This window comes from Gossypium raimondii, chromosome 4 (assembly GCF_025698545.1).
Source record: "Gossypium raimondii isolate GPD5lz chromosome 4, ASM2569854v1, whole genome shotgun sequence".
Classification (NCBI taxonomy): Eukaryota; Viridiplantae; Streptophyta; class Magnoliopsida; order Malvales; family Malvaceae; genus Gossypium; species Gossypium raimondii.
In genome coordinates, this window is record NC_068568.1 from 33,377,455 (window position 1) to 33,399,714 (window position 22,260).

General features: G+C 30.9%; 2 protein-coding genes across 4 annotated transcripts; both read right to left on the reverse strand.

Moving 5' to 3' along the window:
• Window positions 1–501: 501 nt before the first annotated feature.
• LOC105780457 (serine carboxypeptidase-like 28) lies at window positions 502–5,185 on the reverse strand. The gene is made up of 9 exons (XM_012604810.2): window positions 4,694–5,185; window positions 4,494–4,589; window positions 3,507–3,599; window positions 3,292–3,377; window positions 1,794–2,057; window positions 1,535–1,662; window positions 1,231–1,326; window positions 1,039–1,147; window positions 502–860 (listed from the first exon to the last, which is right to left on the reverse strand). The coding sequence occupies exons 1-9, from the start codon at window positions 5,085–5,087 to the stop codon at window positions 708–710; spliced, it is 1,419 nt and encodes a 472-aa protein (XP_012460264.1). The 5' UTR covers window positions 5,088–5,185; the 3' UTR covers window positions 502–707.
• Window positions 5,186–10,095: 4,910 nt separating this feature from the next.
• On the reverse strand, window positions 10,096–14,125 carry LOC105780458 (serine carboxypeptidase-like 27). 3 transcript variants are annotated; one of them, XM_012604813.2, is made up of 9 exons: window positions 13,190–14,118; window positions 13,001–13,093; window positions 12,785–12,877; window positions 12,590–12,675; window positions 12,185–12,445; window positions 11,317–11,444; window positions 11,025–11,120; window positions 10,846–10,951; window positions 10,096–10,584 (listed from the first exon to the last, which is right to left on the reverse strand). In XM_012604813.2, exons 1-9 carry the CDS (start codon window positions 13,539–13,541, stop codon window positions 10,444–10,446), a joined length of 1,356 nt encoding a protein of 451 aa, XP_012460267.1. In that variant the 5' UTR covers window positions 13,542–14,118; the 3' UTR covers window positions 10,096–10,443. The 3 variants fall into 3 exon arrangements, 2 of the variants coding, with proteins under 2 accessions (XP_012460267.1, XP_012460266.1); XM_012604812.2 differs by having other exon boundaries at window positions 13,001–13,096; window positions 13,190–14,117; XR_008195264.1 differs by having other exon boundaries at window positions 10,435–10,584; window positions 11,033–11,120; window positions 13,001–13,096; window positions 13,190–14,125.
• Between the last annotated feature and the right edge of the window lie 8,135 nt (window positions 14,126–22,260).

The following is a 22,260-nucleotide window of genomic DNA, read 5'->3' on the forward strand; positions in this document are numbered from 1 at the left end:
AAATTTAAGGCAGGAAAAACTCAATTTAGCCATTATTTAAATTTCAATTAATTAACAAATAAATTTTAAAATAAAAAAATTTCATGATATTTTAAAATTTTTGAAACCCAACCTAAAACAAAATTAGATGTTTACGTCAAGATTTAGACCTTAAATTTGAATCCTTGTATTTTCAACTCCATATTCGAACATAGCTGCCTTATAAAGGTTTCTCTGTCCATCAATACGATGTTGTAGCCCTCATGCTTAGCTTTTGGTTTGGCTGCATTTTCTTTTTGGGGGTTCCATATGTTAATTTATGAGCTTTGATGAAATGAAAGCGATGTTGATTGCTTGTTAGAAAAAACCAACCATAATTCTTTTCTTAATACCAAGTCACTCAAATACATAATTCCAAAGGCATATTAACCCTCATTTTAACTTTACTTATTAACATTTTCACCAAATCAAGCCAGTTTTCATTGTATTGTGATTGGTTAATACATAAGTATAACAATGATATTCAAATCAATGTAATTATTGTCACTATATATAATTTGTAATAATACAATAAATCACTATATATAAATATTGAACCCTAACAGAATTTTTTCTTTTTTCTTTTCTGCTGTGATTTTCTATATATATACGTGCATACATGATGATCAAGTGGATCATATTCATATGTAATAAACAAGAAATGGAATCCTAATTGATGAATAATTTAATTAATCGGAAAGTGAAGAAGGGAGGGGCAAATTCATCAAGAAATACCTAAACAAACGCAACGCACGTTGAGGTTGAGTCAATGGAACTTCATGCCCTGCTCCCCTCACTGTCACATAGGTTAACCCTTTGTATACTTCACTCCAACCACCAACCTGAATATATATATATATTTTTTCATATTTCACCAAATTAAGTATTAATATTAATCAGAATAAATACAGTATACCGATATTAGAAAAATGTGGGGGGACGGTTATAATTATATTCTGCTATAAATATGTCGAAAAATGAAATTAAATTTATAGGAAAACTGGTTAAATAATAAAATACCTGAGCTTGATCATCAATCCAAGCATACCAGCTGATGTTGGTTGGGAGGCTGAGTGCATTAACGGAATATCTGGTTGCTGTCAAAGGCAATACAGCATCCGTATCTCCACTGTTCAAAACATATCAAATACCAGGTTGTGAAATACAGACGATTATAATGAATGTTTTTGACAAGGAAAATAATTAAATTACCTGAATATCCAAATTCTAATTCCAGCTCCAATAAGTTGTTTGATGATAGGAAGCATTGATTTTGGAGAATCAGTCCAGTTTCGTCTAATAGCAGAACTGCAATTTTATATATACCTTAATTAGTTTAGTTTCATAATCCATTTTAGTATGAAATAAATCATCGAAACACGAATGCGATACATATATTGAACTTGAATAGAAGAAAACAAAAAAGTTGAGCCATTATTTAATCCAATCCATCAACATGATTAAATGAATAAATTTCATTTGAGAGTACAATAAAGTAGTGGAATAATGATGAAACCTGCAAGTAGTCCAAGGATGACGAAGAGGAGTGAGATGTGCATGAAGAGCCTTTTGAACACGTCGGTTATTCATATATCTTCTGGTATACATTACTACACATTCATCATTTCCTCTAAATCTCCATGGCTGACACATTCAATACATAACGTAAAATATTAAACGCATGCAATTCTAGCTAAAATTAATGGATCCAATTTTCAGCCAAACACTAAATAAAATAAAATAAAATAAAAAGGTAGAAATGGGGGTGAACTTACCAGGGGGAGTTGAGCTAAACGATGGTTAGAAGTGGAAATGGCATTGCAAGGAGGACCATAGATGTTGTAAGGATTGATGTTGCCGAACTCCTCATAAGCACCACTCAAAGCATTGTTACATCCATCCTTGGGGAATAAGAATGTATCATTTGAGCATGACCTTTTTAGTTCTTTGTATGTTGATTCTGATATCAAACCATGGTTCCACCAATATTCATGTGATCCAATGTTGTCATAATAATCATCCAAAAGTGGATTTCCCAACTGCTCCATGTTCAGTATTTTATTTGGTTAGGTTTAACATGATTTGAAGTCAATAATAAAGGGTTTTTTATTAAAATAATATAAAATTTTAAAAAAATAAAATGACTATGTTTCAAAAATTATGTACCAAAATGGTACATCCAAAGTGGTGGAAGGGTACCACCCTAATTTCTGACGGATCTGACACAAAAAAAAGAAAAAAAAATCTGATGAAAAACAATAAATAAAACTGATGAAAAAATAAAAAAAAAATTGATGAGACAACACACCGGTCACGCCTAGGGAAAAGGCAGCACCAATCACGCCATCCCCATAGGCGGCACCCACACTCTCCTTTCCTTTCTATTTATTTATTTTTCCTTCTCTTTCTCTTTCCCTCTCTCTATTCTGCTTCTCTTTTTTTCTTTCTTTTTCCCTTTTCGTCCCGTCCCGTCCCGCCCCGCCCTCTTCTTCTCCTTCTTCTCTTCTCTTCTTTTCTTCTTCTTTCTCTCTTCCAGCTGGCCAAAAATGGGCATTGGGGACCTTATAATGGTCCCCAAACAAGTCACGGGCCTTCATGCATGACATGCCCCATCGTTGTAGCAACCGGTGCCGCCTATGGGGAAGGCGTGACAGGTGCTGCCTCTTCCCCAGGCGTGACCAGTGTTGTTCCATCACCACTTTTTATTTTTTTTATCAGTTTGTTTTTTTTTTTTTGTCAGATCTGTCAAAAATTAGGGTGGTGCCGCCTATGCACCACCCTCCACCACTTTGGATGTACCATTTTGGTACATAATTTTTGTTACATGTGATTTTAGTTTTTTTTTTTAATTTTATATTATATTAGTAAAAAACCCCAATAATAAGATAAAAGTAATTTTCAATTTAATGGTCATGAGCCAACTTGAGTTAGTTTGTTTTTTTTTCTAATCTTCTTACCCCAACGTATCATTGCCCCAGTTACAGTTTCAAAAATAATAAAATATTTTAAAAACTGTATTACTATTTATATTCTTATAATTAAGTTTAAATAGTAATTTTAAATTAAGCTTACTTTTATAAATTTAAATTAATTAATTAACTAATCAAAATAAATACAGAGAAGAACCCATAAAGCGAGATATTTATAATCTAAGATATCAAAGTTTTCTGAACAGGTTATGGAGATGAATAAGAGATTTGATCATAAAAAAGTAAATGAAGGAATTAAAGTAATGAAATTTATATATGGCATGTTTAATGAATTTGGACTGACCAAAAAACCTTTGAAATTTAGGACGGGATTCTTGACTCCTTCGGTGCGATGGACGATAACTTGAGATAGCTCAGGAATATAATGACCTAAAAATTGACAGAATCAAAAAGTTAGCAAAAGAGTACCCAATTTAATGATAATGCAAAGATTAAAATTAATATTCATCCAAACGAATTAATTAATGGGGAGAGTGGGTGATGGAAAACTAATTAAACCTGCATAGCTTTCTCCAGCTATATAGAAAGGCCTGTGCTTGTAATTTGGGAACCTCTCTAACCATTTCATAAGAAACGTGTATGCATCTTCGGCTGCATTTCCATTTTAAAATTAACGTACGAATTAGCTGTTTGTGAGTAGAAAACATAATCCAAGGGTCCTATTATCTTTCTAAATTTGTACTATTTCCAAGTAAATTATTTTTTGATAATATATATTATTTTATTTACATTTAACTATATTAACAATTTATTTAAATTTAGTTGCAAAAATATATTGTTATTATTATAAAATAAATTTTAATAGTGAAATTAGTTATCCAATTTTACTTAATTCAGGCTTGAACAAACAACAACCCCATTTAATTTATGAACATATTTAATAAAGAAATATAAATATTAAAATTCAAATCTGAAACTAACTTTTAAAAGGTTTTTGGCATGGCACAATTAATAAGAAACATAAATTAAAATAATACCAACTCAAGACGATACTAAAACATAATTATGAGTTATAACACATGAAATATTCAAACAGTTGACAAAAATACGAACGAGCGAGCAAGTCTAATGATATGAAGGGTTAAACCTGGATCAAATTAAAAATTAGTTAAAGGATAGGCTAACTAATTTTAACATTTTTTATGTTGCATGACTATTTTCATGGTAAAAGCATTATAGAGACTTTTGTAGTAAAAGTTGGAATGTATTTTATTTTTCTACTAAAAATTGAGCGAATTAATTCTTATACATTAAATTAAAAGTAAATTGATCATCAATTATACAGTTAAAAATTAAAGTGGTGTGTCATGTGTACCTCATATAAAAGATAAATTTTAATAACAAAATAAATATTTAAACTAATTTATCTAATTTTTAATAAAAAGAATAAAATATAAACAATCTAACTCCTAATACAAAAATTTTCATTTTACTTTTACTTCAATTTCACTCGTTTCGTGAATGTTAATATATATATATATATACCTGTTCTCTTGTCGCCCGCAGTGTAAATATCTGATGATGTATTTGAATAAGAAAATCCCACACCCGCAGGTGAATCTAGGAATAGCAAATTTGCCTCTAGAAAATAAAAAATATATATTTGTTTAATTTGATAATCATATTTTATATGTTATTGAAAATTAAAGGGATAATTGGGTGCATGAATGAATTACGAATCTGACCTTGATTCCAGGCGTAGGGGTTCAAACGAAGAGACTTGCCATCTTCCCGAACTCGAAAGGGACCTACTTCCTCGGAGGCACCATATGCTATAGAGGAGCACCCTGGCCCACCATTCAGCCATAAAACCAACGGCTTCGTTTCAGGTCGACTCTTAGCCGGCGCCTCCGTCAACCAATAAAACAGGGCTCGACCAGCCTTAGCCTCCACTGTAATGTATCCCGAGTATTGCGAGAACTTCACATTCCGCGGCTGTCCGGGTAGCTTCACGATCCTATCTCTCGCCTGTTCTTTCCGGTGACCGCCCTCCGCCGACCAAACAACAAGGCTTCCGATAACCAAAAAATAAACCAAACGAAAGGACGAAGAAGAATTAATGTACTGATGTGTGGTCATTGGAAAATTCCAAAAAAACTTGATTTTGGGGGAAAATTTTGGAGATTCAGACTTTGGAGTTTGAACTCTTAAATTGGTGTGTTAACTCGTTTTGATTGACTTCTATTAAGCTAACTGTAATTTATAAGTTCTTTTTGGAGGTCAAAAAATGAAACGTGCATGTCAACTTCTTTAATAATTTTTAATCTATTAATTTGATCACCAATCTTCACCATCCATAAACCTTACATTTTCACTGTTGTTAATACGACAGTCACATAATTGCACAGACATAAACCAAATATATAAATGCCATAAAATGTACGTAACACCCATTTTCAATGCATCAGAATTTATATCACATATAATTATAATAACATTAATATTAGACAAGTTTGGTGATCTTTTAACTTCTTTTGATGCTTAAATATATATTATTTTTATTCTTTTGTTCAACCACACACGATTTCTACTTTGTCTCTTCACATTTTGTTGAACCATTTCCACATCAAAAACTTCAATGATTTCTACCAATTTGATGCTTATGGTCAGGGTTAGTTCATATAGTATAATTGAAAGTGATTGATGCCTATGGATTCAATATTTACAATTTCTATAATTACTTTAAAACTAGAATTTATTTATTGTATATCTTAAATTTCAAGAATTAAATAATATTATCCACTTAGAACCAATAAAATATTCAAATTTAATTAAAAATTTAAATTAAAAGTGAGTCCATATATCCAAATTCAAATTTCTTATCCCTAGTAAGTAGATTCAAAAACTAAACTTGAATTTCAAATGATGGATCTTTAATGAGTTAATATTAATATTTTTTTAATTAGATGCGAATAGTAATTTAGAATATCCAAATTCATATATTCTTTGAATTTATACTATTATTTAAAAGGTTAACTGAGTTAATTTCACCCATCAACCGCATTCCGATTTAACTAAAAAAATTACAAAAATACCTTTTTTTTTATAAAATAACAAACATTGCTATGAGAGTATTTTTGTCATTTTATATTCTATACAAAATCTAGAAAAATGCACATACTGGATTTCATCCTAAGTAGAGTCGCTCATGGTGGGCGGCCCGACCCGACTGACTGACCCTTAGAAATATGAGAGGGTTTGGATAAAAATATAGGCCCAAAATATGGGCTTGGGCAAAAAAAACGAGGCCCGATTAAAAAACGGGCCGGGCCTCGGGCACCACTTTTTTGACCCGGGCCCGGCCCGGCGCGGCCCGAATTTAATAATAAATATTTTATTTTTTTATTTTTTTAATTTTAAAATACTTTTTTAAATTTTTTTAATTTTAAAATATTTTTAAAATACTTTGTAAAATTTTTTTAATTTAAAAATATTTTTAAAATAATTTTTTTAAATTTTTAAAATAATTTTTTGGTATTTATTTAAAAAAAGGGGCCGGGCCCGGGCTTATGAATTTTTTCCCGGGCCGGGCCTGGACAAAATTCCAGGCCCATATTTCGGGCCGGGCCGAAATTTTTTATGGGCCCGGCCCGAACCCGGCCCGGCCCATGAGCACCTCTAATCCTAAGGCAACAATTTTCAATATCTTAACTTTTAAGCCTTCAACGAAGGCCTAGTTTGTTTTCCTATTATCAATTTTTTATAAATATAGTTGTTATATGTAAAAAATTCACCCACATCATGAATGTGTCATAATATAATAAAAATAATACATGTCCAAATAACTATAATCAAAATTAAATCATTACAGTAATAACAACTTAAATGTAAATATACCTTACTATTAAACCGATTTCTTGGACATATTGAACTTAATGTAACTATTAAATGGTTAAAGATTTGGTAGAGTCCTATAAAACAAATGGAATTTGAAGATTGATTAAATATATTTTAGTTTTAATAATTTAAGATTTTATATGTTAAATAATACAAAAACATGATACAATAAAAATAATAATATGAACACAACATAAATATTGTCAAACTTTATATAATATAAAAGAGAGTATCGGGTAAACGCCTAAATACGATTCTTCACTCTTGTCTTCTAAATTGTCATCGGCTACATAGCTTCCTTGACTCCGGATCACCATCGACTACTCAACTTCTCAGACGAGATATCTCTCATAGAACCATTCGCTGGTAGCAAGAATATCCCTTACATCATACCATCCGTTGTTATGGTCAAGTTACTCACTTTTCAGTGTGAACACTCTCTTAGGGGTCGCTGAGACCCACCTGAACATAACAATCTTGTATGACCTCAAATGAGTAACAAAATGAGCTCCACCACATATGTTCCCCATGCATTCAATGATAACAACTGATTGGTAATAACTTGCCACATCACAACTACCTGACAAGAGGATTCCCCCTATAAATACCCAACATAACGATGAGAAAAGGACATTCTTCCTCATTAGCAACCTTAGCACTTACTTTTTGCATTGTCTCATTTACCTTCACAACTATCACTCTCATCATAATCTATTTTAACTTTTTGCCTGTTTAGATGAATCGACTTCCTTTACACCATCATCTTCTCCTCCTTTGTTGATATCCCTCACCAACATTAACGTATTAAAATTTATATAAATATATAATACCTATAAGCTGTGAAGTTATATAATTTAACCTAAAATTTTTGTTTGAAATGATGATTTAACGTGCCACATCAGCTTACCATTATACTATTAATGGCAATTAACGGCTCAGTGGCTAAAATGTTACAACACGTTAAATGTAAGTGACTAAAACGTAATATTTCAAACATAAATAACTAAAATGTAACTTGAAGTAAACAAAAGCGACTATTTTAGTAGTTTACCTTTTCTGTTTTATGTTAGTTTTTTAAATTACTTTAATATATATGCTTTCTAGAATATATATCTTTGTATTAATATCATTGTAAAATTTAAAGATAAACTCCTAGTATGATATAAGAGTTAATAGTTGATATATTGCTACGGAAAAATTTAATTTCACAAAAGGTATTCAAATTAATATTGCCGCATATTTCATTTTTTAATATTTAACACTTTATATTTTTATTATATCCAAAAAAAAAGGTGAATGTCACTCTTTAAACCTAATTTGTGGAGCCTAAATTTTTCCATGTAATATGTGAAATAAAATTGTTTATAATATAATATATTTATCTTAGCAATCTCGATATTAAAATATTTATACAGAAAGCGAGGTTTGCTTGTGATTCAAGGGAAAATAAGCAAAAACCACTCTCAGCAGAAAATTATAATTAATTTCCATTTTAAGAAGTCTCATTTTTTTTAAAAATAAAATAAACTAATTAATTGCGTGTAAAAATTGAGAAGACAAGAAGATCAAAGGTGAGGTGGATGAATATTCAAGATCTGCGCTAGTTGGTTTGACCAAAATATGTTTTGACTTTTCGTTGATGGCACTGATGAAGGGCGTGAGCATTAATCTTGACCGTCCAAAGGATTGAAAAAGCCCACCGTCTGATTTATAGTTTTTTGGACCGCGTGATTTCGTTTCTCTTTCCCTTTTGTTTATTGGATTACCAATAAAGTAAAGTTCCTTGGATCAGACGATAGGGATCCGCTCTCCCGCCCTATCGGACGCCTCGTATTAAGGCTACTTGTTGGCTTTGTTGACCTCCATTTCAATTTCTTTATCAACTTTTCCTTTTTATTTTATAATCCTTATTTTAAGGACCCCTTCTATAATTATCCATATAGTTTTATAGTAGAATTAGATATAAAAATTAAAATACAATTCTACATGTCAATCCAAATATTTTCTCTAATTAAAATGATTATTGTAAATTAATTTTAAAAAGAACTACAAAGAAATTTAAAATATTGGCATGTGTCCTTATAATATATATTTTTAAAATACATTACTGAACTTATGGATTTTTTTATTCTATCTACATAGGATAGTTAATTACCCAAACAGATTAAATAATTTAAATCAGTCTTTTAATAAGAATTTTATTTCTTCACTTAAATGGATATTTCAATATATTAAATTTTGTATATGGGTATGACTTTTAGTTAATTATTTAAACACCTGATTAATTCACTGATTTTAATTTGTAAATGTAAAATTCAATAATCGTTTAGGAGGAAGTCCTTGGCTTTCTCAAAGCTGGAGGCTCGGGTTCTTTTAAGCATAAAACTTGCATCTCAACCAAAACTAAGAGATAAATATAGGTTTTTGTTTGATAATTCATTAAAAGAATAAAATTAATTAAAAATTAGTATTTTAATTAATTGCTTTTGAGTAATTATTTGCGAAGTTCTATTTTACAAGTGGGAATGATATTTTGACATTGCCTTATTTATTTATTTTTAATTTTTCTTAAAATTATAATTTAAGAACACACGATAAAATTTCAACCCTGTTTGTGGAGTCAAAACTTCCACCCGTCAATGTATTGAATGATTATCTTTATTTTTCTAACAAATTTTACAATTTCTAATTAAAACCAAATGATAGAATTTCATAATTTAAAATTAAAATTGGGAAGGATCCATCCACTTACATTTGTGTAAAACTAAAGTGGTTTTATACATTTTCGTAACTTCTTTTTATATGACTAGTATTTTGATAATCTAACCATCAATTCATTAAGATATATGTAATTGTAAAGTTTTGAATCGATCGATATCTCTATTATATTGATCTAAAATATTTTTATATATTATATATTTAGTAGACTTAAATAAATATTTTTAAAAATAATTTATATATGGAGACTGTTGGATTGTTGAAATAGTGTTTTAGTTTTACATTAAGTACTGGATCCCTCAATTGAAAATCATTTGTTGCTCCATGAGAAACACAATTTTCCTATAATAACAAAATGCTTTTCATTCTTTTTGAAATAAGAAGAATAAAATTGATATATTTTAAAAAGATATGGTAGTTTGAACTTAAAAAAACAAATTCTAAACCTAACCTACATTTAATGTCTCATCAAAGAGCTAACAACCAATGTTCGTTCAAGCAACAAAAGCAACCTAACTGAAAAAGCTGCTCATCAACTATGAAGACAATATTTATTAACAACTTACTTTGAACCACATCTGCAATTTCAATTATTCAAAGTCCTATAAAGAATACATTTCAACAAAATATTCTACAATTTAGTGATCACTCAACATAATTTCTTGACAATTTGTATTAAAAATTTCTATATTTTCTTTTTCACTTATTCATCGAGAAAAAATGAATACTAACATTAACCTATGCTACCCGGATTCTTCTTTTTCTCTGTCCAGCAGTGTACGACCCTTCATGTATATGAAAAACTTATAAAAGTTTGACCATACACTTAAATATTTCAAACTCACCAAAGTTCGAGCAACATGGATATCGATAAGATTTTTTAACTTGGCATCAGTTTGTTCTCCAAGAATGATCGGAAAAGAATAAAAGCTTGACGGGGACGGTGGAGGGGAACCTCATGACCGGCTCCAGTCACTGTTACCAACGTTAACCCTTTGTATGCTTGGCTCCACCCACCAACCTGGATCGGATCAACAAATAAGTATCAAATCTCTTTTCTTTTTCCCTCATCTTGCTTCTTTCTCAACCTTATTTTCCAACTTAACAGCAAAATTATGTAATGATTGTATCTAATAGTATCCAATTCCAATAATCCAGAAAAAAAGTCAAAGTTTTTTATGGTATGAATAAAAAAATATATTAAATATGTAATGATTCTCAACAAGTGTATTTTCAACCATATAATAATAATAATAATAATAATAATAATATAGGTACTCACCTTTCCATTGTCGTACCAAGGATACCAATTAATGACGGTAGGTAGCTTCAGTGCATCAATGGAGTACCGTGTTGCCGTCACTGGAACTACTGCATCAGTGTCTCCACTGCACAAACACTTCTATCAGAATGCATGATGACAATTTACGGAAACAGAAAAACGAAAGACCGAAACTTAACCTGTATACCCAAATCCTAAGACCAGCAGCAATTAGTTCTTTGTATATAGGAAGCATAGAGAGAGGAGCATCCGTCCAGTAATTTCCAACGATATCACTGTAAAACAAAGATTTACAGATTCGGATAAAGTATATGTTCGATACAAATATTTTAAATATTCTCGATGTATTCAGAAAGTGATCATATCTGCAATCGACTATCGGAATATGTGTCAAATACAGATGCTTAAAAAAAATGAAATGCAGGATACCAGAAAGAAATTAACTGAGATTCATAAAATCAAATAGCATACCTGCATGTTTGCCATGGATAAGAAAGAGCAGTTACATTTGCATGAAGTGCCTTCTGGACTTCCAGACGATTAAAATACACTTTCGAATATCTCTCGGTGCATGGATCATAAGCTCTTGACATCCAGGGCTGCATTTTAAGAAACAATCCAACCCAAGCTCTATAAAGGGATTTCAAAAGAACAAAATTGGAGAAAAACTTCAATTCAAAACAGTCTGTTTGGGAAATGTGATCGTATAAGTAAATAGAGAAACTGACTCTTTACTTCTTTCTTGAGTGTTTGTGTTTATCATCTGCGTAAAAACAAATATATCTATATAGAGAACCTTGGAAATAATTGAACATACCTGTATCAGATACATACTCACATTTGATACTAACACTCGAATACCCACATCTGATACTAACACATGAGTTCAAATATAATTGTGCCATGACTGAACAAAGGTTAAATTTGAATACAAGACTCTTTTTTATCTTTTATCTCTTTATTCAAATAATCTTAACTTTAACAGGAGAGTACTATATGGTCCACAACTGTGGTTGCAGAATTTTTGTTAACTAAATGGTGCCTCCTGGAGCCTCCACGGCTTTAAAGTTTAGAATTGAAATTCAACAACTGCATCAAGTTATACGAAAAAAGCCCACAGATTTAATGCCAATTCCCACTAGAAAACTAGTCACACTGAGACACAAGACTGGATGTGAAGATTAAGTTTCAAATTTATCTGATTTTTTTTGTAAAACTATGCAGATTACTGATAAAACAATGGCGAAATGATACAAACATTCATATTTGAGATCAATGGAAAGGCCCCATTATAGTGTTCATAGGAAGAAAAAACAGAACAAATTGATTGAGAACTTACATAATGACCCCTCATGTTATGCCGTAATGTTGAAGTATCTTTGCAAGGTTGAGTGAAGATGCTATATGGATCGATGTTCCCTTGCTCAATTTGAGCAGCTCTAAGAGCATTCATGCATTGCAGAGATGGATGTGTAGAGGATCCCAAGTCACATGCAACTCGTAAACTTCGATAAGTTGAATCAGAAATCAAACCATGAGTCCACCAGTACTCGAATGTGCCAATGAAATCATGGTAGTCATCCGTTACAGCATTTCCAACCTATATATATTATGACAGAACAAAAACACAAGTCATTTGCACAGGTTACAACAATTGAAGTTGCAATCATGTCTGGAAATGCATAGGAACCTGGTGTCGGACACAGATGCTTCAAGAAAAACAAAGAATCGGAGACATTCTCACCAAAAATCCCTTGAAATTGATAACAGGATTCTGAACCCCTTTGTTCCTTTCATAAACAAGTTGAGACAATTGAGGAACATAGTGACCTGAAATTATATTAGTCATTTAGCTTAAACTTCAGGCTTTGTTCATATATGAACCAAAGTAAAATATTACAGTAAAAAAGAAAAACAGGTATTAAAGTGAAAAAATGACCTGCATAACTTTCACCAGCAATGTAGAAATCTCTATGCTTGTATTGTGGAAACCTTTCAAACCAGTTAACCAGAAAAACATATGCATCTTCAGCTGTAAATTCACAACACCAAGTCTCTTACAATCTAAACCATATGAACCAATTCCCTCAAAAACTTAGGCAAAACTAACTACATCTATGTGACTCGGTCTGAATATGCATTAACATATAATTACCAGTTCTCTTATCACCGGTAGTGTATAAATCTGATGTTGTGTTAGTGTATGAAAACCCAACACCAGCTGGAGATTCCAGGAACAGCACATTTGCTACTACACAACAATTCAAACAAGACAATCTTAAATGAAATTCAGACATAACCAAACGGACAAAAGCAAAACATCATTTCATAACAAAAGGCTTACAGTTGTTCCAAGCATAACGATTCAAGTAAAGTGTCTTTCCATCAGGTCTAATTCTAAAAGGACCAATTTCTTCAGCTGCTCCATAAGCAATAGAGGAGCACCCAGGTCCTCCATTGAGCCATAAAACGAGTGGTCTTGACTCGGGTTTACGACTCACTGGTGACTCAATCAACCAGTAAAACAATGCCCTTCCAGCTTGTTGATTCACTGTCACGTATCCTGAATATTGATTGAATCCAACATTCTTTGGCTGTCCGGGTAACTCAGTGATTTTATCCAAAGTTTGATCCCCAAAACAAGTGGAGAAAATCAGAAGAAGAAAGAAAAAACCAATGGATCTTGACTCACCCATGAATCAACCAATCAATAAATCAGAAAAATGAGCAAAACCCAGAATCAGAAATCCAAAAACAGGTCTGGGTTTTCAAAAAAGGAAACTTTGGTGAATACTAGAACATGGGGCTTAGTAAAACTGTAAACCAATCAAGAAGTAATATTTCTGGATTTTCAAAGATGGAAACTTTTGGAAATCCTGGAAAAACGGGATTTCAGTAAAAATGTAGAACTTGAACTGAAAAAGAGAAGGATGACAGAATGAGAGTACAAAACAGACAGAAAAACAAAAACAAAACTCCAGTTAGGAACGACCTTAAGCCACAGAGTTGTTCTAAATTAGACGATTAAAGGCCAAATCACTCTAAATTCTAACATAAATAAGAAGAACAAAACACTCAATATTCAGATCCCAAAAGATGCCACTGAAATTCCCAAAGAATGCTACAAAGTAGAGAGTAGTTGTGTTGACATCTATAACATTTAACTTTCACAATCTCCAATGATTGTGATTGGTTGTCATGAGGTGTAAAAACAGACATGAAACCAAATAAGCCATGCAATTTTCTTTATTTTTTGTGCTTTTATGTTCTTGTTTGTCTGTTTTTTCAGATTCAAATAAATGCTTTGAATTTTCTTTTTTCTCTTTTCTTTTTTTTTCCCCCTTAAACAGGTAAAGCTGCACATGGGCTTGTTCCAAGTTTCGATATTGTGAACTTTGCAATTTTTTTAAAAAAATAATAATAACAAATTTGCTTGCTGCTATTAAATTGAAATAAAGGAACAATTTATTAGGTTTAAAAGATACAAATTGAATCCTGGGAAAAAAATTGCAGGGGAAGAAACTGATCATCATTGTGTTTTTTGCTTTTAAGAATCCAATAAGTACAGCATTTGTACTGAGGTTATAAGCAGCTTTAGAATATTCTAAAGTTCGCAAATGATGGAAATATATCAAGTTATTATTTAATTCAACTTTTTTCTTTATTTCTTTTTGTTTCTTTTATAAAAGATAAAAACCTGGAAATCTTAAAAAAAAAAAAAAACTTGGTAATGGTTGTCATTTGTCAATGGTGGCCCATGATATTTACACTTACAAGGTAGGAATCCATATATTTCTCTTTCTACTTTTAAAATTATTTTTGAAACATAAAATTTATTTCATACACTCAGGTCTCTAAATAGGTTCCCTTTATAATTAAGAAATATGTTGTTTCATGTGAGTTAATATTATTATTGCAATGAAAACAACGACCCGTTTTTGTTTCGATTTAAAAATTAGAGGAAGAAGTAAAAGTTGTGATATTTTTCATTCTTTAAATTCGATATATTTAAAATTTTAATTCAAACAGATGAGAAAAGATTAAGGTTTTAGAATTTTGTCAAGTTTAAATTTAATCCAAATTTATTTTAATTTAAATCCCAGCAGACTTATTTTAATTTAGATCTCCGTATTCTAATTAATATATGATTTTATTTGTAATGTTTATAATCACACAGGTATCTCCTTAACAAAATAAATAGAGGTAGTTTATAAAATTATAAAGAGTTTTAAATTTGAAATACAGTTAAACAATTATTAAAACTGGAACAAAATATCGTGCCAATGCGTGTTGGGTTATTTATTGCATCTGTTGTATTGTAAATATTTAAAAGTACAACGTAGAATTAGTCAAAATTCATCATTAAAAATTTGATTTACTTTTTTTTTACAATTACTATTGGACAAATAAATCTTCACTCGTGGATTAAATCCATCTGGTTTATATATATATATATATATATATATAGATATATATATTTTCAACACTACTATTTTCTTTAAAAGAGAAAACAGTATGGCATTGATAATAATAAATTGTTGGATTGGGATACTTATTTATTTATTTAGTAATGAGCAAAGCAAGTAAACTATGCACATGCATTTAGTGCTTGGAATTAAAGCTTTTGACCAAAATATCAGTAAAATAAATAATAATAAAAAAGGTAGAAAGCTTTTAAGGAAGATGGAGGAAAGTAGATTTAGGATTAATAAACATGAGTTTATAGATAAGAATGTATCATTGTTAAAACAAGGAGACAATGCTTTAAAATATTTGTATTTTCCAATACACGATAAAATTATCAGTGAAGTTATATTGCCGTATTGGTGATGTTGAAGTGTTTATGTATAAAAAATATATCATTAATATTTATTGATTAAATTTTAAAATTTCATCATTAAGCAATCAAAACAAAAGTTTAAATATTTGGGTTAATATTAGAGTAATTTATCTGAAAATAAAAATAAAGATGTGATTTAAAATTAAAAATACTTTTGTCAATAATTAGCTGAAAATTAAATTGATAAGATTCGTTAGTTATTACTTTTAACTGGTTGGATTAATTGATAAAAAATCCATATAATATCACTACGAGACACTAGGATAACACGCATAAAATATAGATTATATGAAACAATGCAAGTGAAAGAATCTCAATTGAATGTATAACCCTATCTTGAAGCATGCTTTACTTTTTATAAGGAAAACAAATTAGAAATAGTTTAAATGATGACTACTCTAAGAGCACCAATATTGTTTCCATCATTTTGAAGGAGCCGAGTAACCTCGTATAGAGCCTGTAGAAATTGATGGCCCTCACCAATGCATTATCATCATGCCCCATCTACTGTGTCTTTACTAGCCTTGTAACCACCATGTTATCACTTTACAAAATTACTTTCCTTACTCTTAGATTTCGTGCTTGTTGGAGCCCCTCCCTCAAGTACTTCCCACAACTTTGTGTCAATCACCGAGCTAGTCCTAACATTCTTCGCAAAACCGGCCACCCATGAACCTTCGTGATCTCGAATTACTCCACCATTCGTGTGTGCCTCTGTAACTATGCATCACGCTCCATTTGTATTAACTTTGAGCCATCCTCATGCTGGTTTCTCCCAATAGATCACCTTGTCAATTCGTTGTTTTGTTGCAACCACATTTGCATATTTTGTTCTCACTCGATTGATTTCCCTAGCCAGTCTCGTAGCTTGTTGCAAAATGTTTTCCCATCCCACAAACTCGAGGAAGTTAAATCATTTGTCTTGACAAATGTCCTATGACCATGTTCCTTTTCCATCAATCATGTAATGACAATGAGAGGATATCATTTACTCTTATAGGCTATGATTCCACTATAGTAGCACCCCTAGCCCGACCCAGTTGTCGGATCCAAGCTATAAGATGTTACAACAATCATCGAAGCAATCACATACAGATTTTATCAATTCATTCAAGTCAAACACCAAATCATATCATAACATACATGTACAATAGGATTTACAAACAAAAATGGGACTTAATTGGGACTTATAAATGTTCTTAAATTGATTCAAGTATGAAAAAGGACCAAATTGTACTTTTCAAAAATATGAGTGTGGGTATCGATACCCTACAAGGTACTGATACCACTTTTAGCTTCGAATTGTCAAAAATCAAAATAAAAGTCAAAAGGTATTGATACATAGACCAGTGTACCGATACTTTTTCAAAGGTACCGATACATTGCCTTAGTATTGATACCAAATTGACATTCTATTTGTTTTTAAAGTATCGTTTATTGGGTCAAGTACCGATACCTTAACTAAAGGTATTGATACCTCCTGGCAGAAGTCCAAAAATGTAGCATTTGAGTTATTTTTAACACACAAACCAATTACCAATTCAAATAGTACTTTAGACACATATCAAACCTGCATAATTCAACATTAATAAATACTCAAAACATATTACTAACCATTCTAATTCTACCACTCCTTAAACCGCACTTAGGTATCTAAACATAACATTGCAATTTGTACATTCACCAACCATTTAAGCATACGATACCTTCCACATTTTTACTTCCAAACTAGTCCATTCAACACATAAAGGTTCAATATTCCCATTAACATTCAAACTCAATAAATTCATATTCAAAATTTACCAATCACATACTTTAAACTCTGCTTGACACCTTGCCATTATAGTCGTTAAATTTCACCACATATGACCATAAAAAGGCAAGCATTACCTATAGATCAAAATCACAACCGTTTAAGCAAACACATATACATATGAAGCCCATATACATGCCACATAACCGATCTAAACATGATCAAAAGACTATCGAAGCGAAGACTAGATAGTGTGAGTTCGGAGTTGATTCGATCTTCACATTCCGCAAAAGACAACTAAAAAACATAAAAACATAACCAAGTAAGTGTTACAACTCCTTAGTAAATTTATAGGTATTAAAACGATAAATTTACCTTAAATTCAACACATCATAACAACTAACTTACGACCTATGCCTGTTATACCAATTCACAACAATAAGGTGAGCTCATTAGACATCCAAATCATATATCACTCCAACACTTACTTATTATTTCGATCTAGTACCATGCAACGGGGTCGTCATCAATAAACCATTACCATCATTATTTTAACAAATGTATGTATCCGTTCAGAACACATGTTGTCATTAACTTGATATAGCATTTTACAGTAATATGGTAAACCCCACGTATATTTGAGTATTTACATATATATAACATTATCACAAGTAATATATATTATTCAAGACATTACCATCCACTTATGTTACATCAATTCAATACTATGCATATAATTTATTCATCATATATCCTTTTAATATAATCTTAAAATAATTAACAATCATTTCCTTTTTTTTATTAATTCATGAACATTACTAAATAAATTTGGATACTTGGGTAACTATACCACACCAGAAAGTACCATCGTGTTGTATAAAGGTACCAAATTGTAACCAAAGGCACCAAAATACAAACAGAGGCACCAGAGTGCAAACAAAGGCATCGATGTGTTAATAGGGGCATTGAAGTGTAGTTAGGGGCACCAAAGTGCAATCATATACATTTTAAGCCATATAATATCATCATGTACAAACTATCTTATCATATAGCCATTTTCCCATTCATTCCATAGTGCGTACATATTCATATTTATTATATATTTTATTTTCTTTCAATTTAGTCCATTTGATGCCAACAACAATATATACACTCAGTAATTCAAGATAGAAAACAATACAATACAATACAAAACAATACAATTATATTATGAATTAACAAAGTCTCATATGAACATACCTCTAAAAATAACTAGGATGTAGGGACTAATATGCAATTTCTCATTTTCCTCAATTATCTTCCAATTGACTCAATTCTTGATCTACAATAATTCATTAAAATTTATCAATTCCAATTACCTTATACCATCCTATTATAAGTACAAATCAATTAAATTTCACTTTTGAAAGTTCCTAAATTTTTCATTTTATTCAATTTAGTCTTTAAAACTAAAATAGCTATATCTTTCAAATTTAAGCATCGTTTTAATCGATTTCAATTTCATCCTTTTATAACCATCTAAAATCATTAATTACAAAATTTCATGTCACTTTCAAAATATTTAAATTTTAGTCCCTACACTCAAAACTAACAAATTTTACTTTACAAATTAGTCCCTTATAACATCTAAGCTTACAATCACACTATTTAATATTAAAAGATTCAAGATTCATCAATGGAAACATTTCAAAAATTGACATACGAGTTAGCTAAATCAAGCTCTGGGGACTTTAGAAACATAAAAATTACAAGAAAGGGCTTAAATTACCTAACTAATTGAAGGCGAAAAGCTTGAAACTCAAGGCTGATTCTTATTTCTTCAACTTTGATATTTTTGTTGGATAACGAAGAATACCCTTCTCTTTCATTCCACTTTAATTTTTGTATTATTTTATGCTTTTATCTTTATCTTATAATTTTAACTTAATTTTTCATATTAATTTAGATTTTAAACCACCAAAACCATCCACTCTAAAACCAAATGGTCTAATTGTCAATTAGAACTTTAGTTCAATTACAAAATAAGTATTTTAACAATTAAAACATCTAGTGATTTAACTTTTGTAACTTTTACGATTTAGTCCTTGTACCATAATTAATCACTAGTTTGGTAAAATTTCCTATCCAAAATTTGATTCATCTATATAATAACTTTGGAAATATTTAATAAAAATATTTACGAGCTCAGTTTACTGAAACGAGGTCCTGATACCTCATTTTCCAACACCATTAACTTTAGGATCAACACACTTGTACCTTAACTAATTATCCAATTAACAAAATTATTTAACAAAAAATCAATATAATATTATAATTATCAGACTTGATCATCAGAGAATGGGGTCCCGAAACCACCATTTTCGACACTACAGAAAATCGGGCTTTTACAACTATTGTGGAATGATGCTACATCATGCAGAAGTTGTATAGTCAACGTACCAGCTTTTGATTCCATACATATTTAAACTCAAGGTTTTAGTACATCAAAGTATACGAGTCACGCATACATAGCCCATCATCCATTTAGGATTAAGGCATGTCACACTATGAATGTCACAAGTGAATAAATCCATAAATGAATTTAGGATAAATTCAAATTGGGTCTTGTTTGATGTATTGTTGGCCAGACAATGACATCTATATGTCTATATTCTAGGAGTCATTCGCTTCGACGTCGAAGGCAAGACATCTTCCCAATTGGACTTGATAGACAAAATAATAGTCTTTCAATCGATTTGCTCAATTTCGATTAGACTATGTGTAACGACTAAGTTTTTAATGGTGTTAGAAAATGCGATTTCAAAACCTCATTACCATAAACCGAGTCCGTAAATACAAAATAGGATCATTTATAGAGTTAATATAAAAATATAATAAAATTTGATTGATAAACCATAAAAGTAACATGTTTTTAATCGCATTCTTGATGCGTTTTTGGATGATTTATTATGTAAATTAGTGAATTTGATGCTCCTAATCCTTTAAATTCATATTTTTATACTTAGGTGAGTATAATGGAGCAAAAAGAGCAAAAAATAAGCTAAAATCGAGCAAAAAAAGCTATTTTCAGCATCCATACGGCATGAGCATTTCCACACGAGCTGGCCACACGCCCATGTGCCAGACCGTGTCGATTTTGCACCCTGTTTCTAAAACGCGAAAAAACCCCATTTTTAGGCTTTTTAAGCATTCTAAAGTCTATAAATAACAATTAGAAGAAGACCTAAGGAAGCACCCAGAGAAGATTGAAGAAATTACTCGAAGAACACCATCGAAGCCAACTTAGAAGTATATATCCTTCAAGATTGAAGATCTCCTTTTAACTTCTTTCGAAGTTTTAGTGAATTTCTTTATGTCTTGTGGTTTTTCTGACTTTGAGATGTTTTCATTTCAGGTTATGAACTAAATTCCCTAGATACCTAGGGAAGATGAAACCTATGATGAATCTTATTATTTGATTTTTGAATTACATGATAAATACTTAATTCTTGTTCTCAATTACGTATGCTTATTTCGTGTTTTAATATTTTTGGGATATTAATTCATGTTTAATGTGCTTATTTTAGTGGAGCAAAAGTCCCTATTTAAGAGTAGATCTAGCATAATTGAGTGGAGTTGCATGCAATCCTAGAAATAGGATGGCATAAATCTACTGGATTAAAGTCAAATCTAATAGGAGAATCCATAGATCGAGTTAATGCGAAAATAGGGGTTTTAATTAGAAAGAGATTTCAATTAATCAACTTAGGGTCAGTTGTTCTTACTCTTGAAAGAGATATTAACATAATTTAGGGGTTTTTACGGATCAAGACACAAGTGAATAAATCGTTTAATTCAAATTCAGAATAATAAGTGAAGTCTAGGTGGATTCTTTCCTGGGTATTGTCTTTCTCTTTGGTATTATTCGATTATTTCCTATTTCATTTTTTGTTGCATTCTTAGTTAATTTAGATTAGTAAATTTAGATTAAAAACAATCACCCTAATTTATCGGCTAAATAATAGAAAATGGTTATTACTAGTACTTTTAGTCCTCGTGTATACGATACTCTCTACTCACCATAGCTTTACTATTGTTCGATAGGTGCGCTTACCTTTGTCGTAATTATAGTTAGTGTAGTGATCATCAAGTTTTTGGCGCCGTTGCCGATGACTAAAATATTAGGAACACTCGATTTTTATTAATTTAGCCATTTTTTATTGTATTTTATTTTTTTAGTATAATTTTTGTTTTCTAATTTTTATTTTAATTTGCTTCTGGCAGGTTCCTTTAGTTTATAACTAGAAGAAATCTGTCGGGACCATTAGTATTTGATAGTGAAATTGAAAGTACAGCTCGTAGAAACCATAGAGAAGCAAGACAGAGTCGACAGAATATAGTGGAAGAGCAAGAGGACATTATTATTACTGAGGAGATGGTTGATAATCAGAATAATCAGCTACCTCTTGTGGTTGTTGCGAATCCTGCAAATCCGAACCAAGCCCACTGTAACTGGGGCTGAATCGAGTATTGTGAGACCCAGCATTGCTGCGAATAATTTTGAACTAAAGCCGAACACTATTCAGATGGTTAATAGTTTGTTCAGTTTGATGGTTTGCAAGACGAAGATCCAAATACTCATTTGGATAATTTTTTAGAAGTATGTGATACTTTCAAGATAAATGGTGTTTCTAACGATGCCATTCGTTCATGGTTGTTCCCTTTCTCGTTGAGGAAGAAAGCTAAACAGTGGTTGAATTCTTTACCACGAGGTTTTATCACTACATGGGATCAAATGACTGAGAAATTCTTACTGAAGTACTTTCCACCAGCTAAGACAACT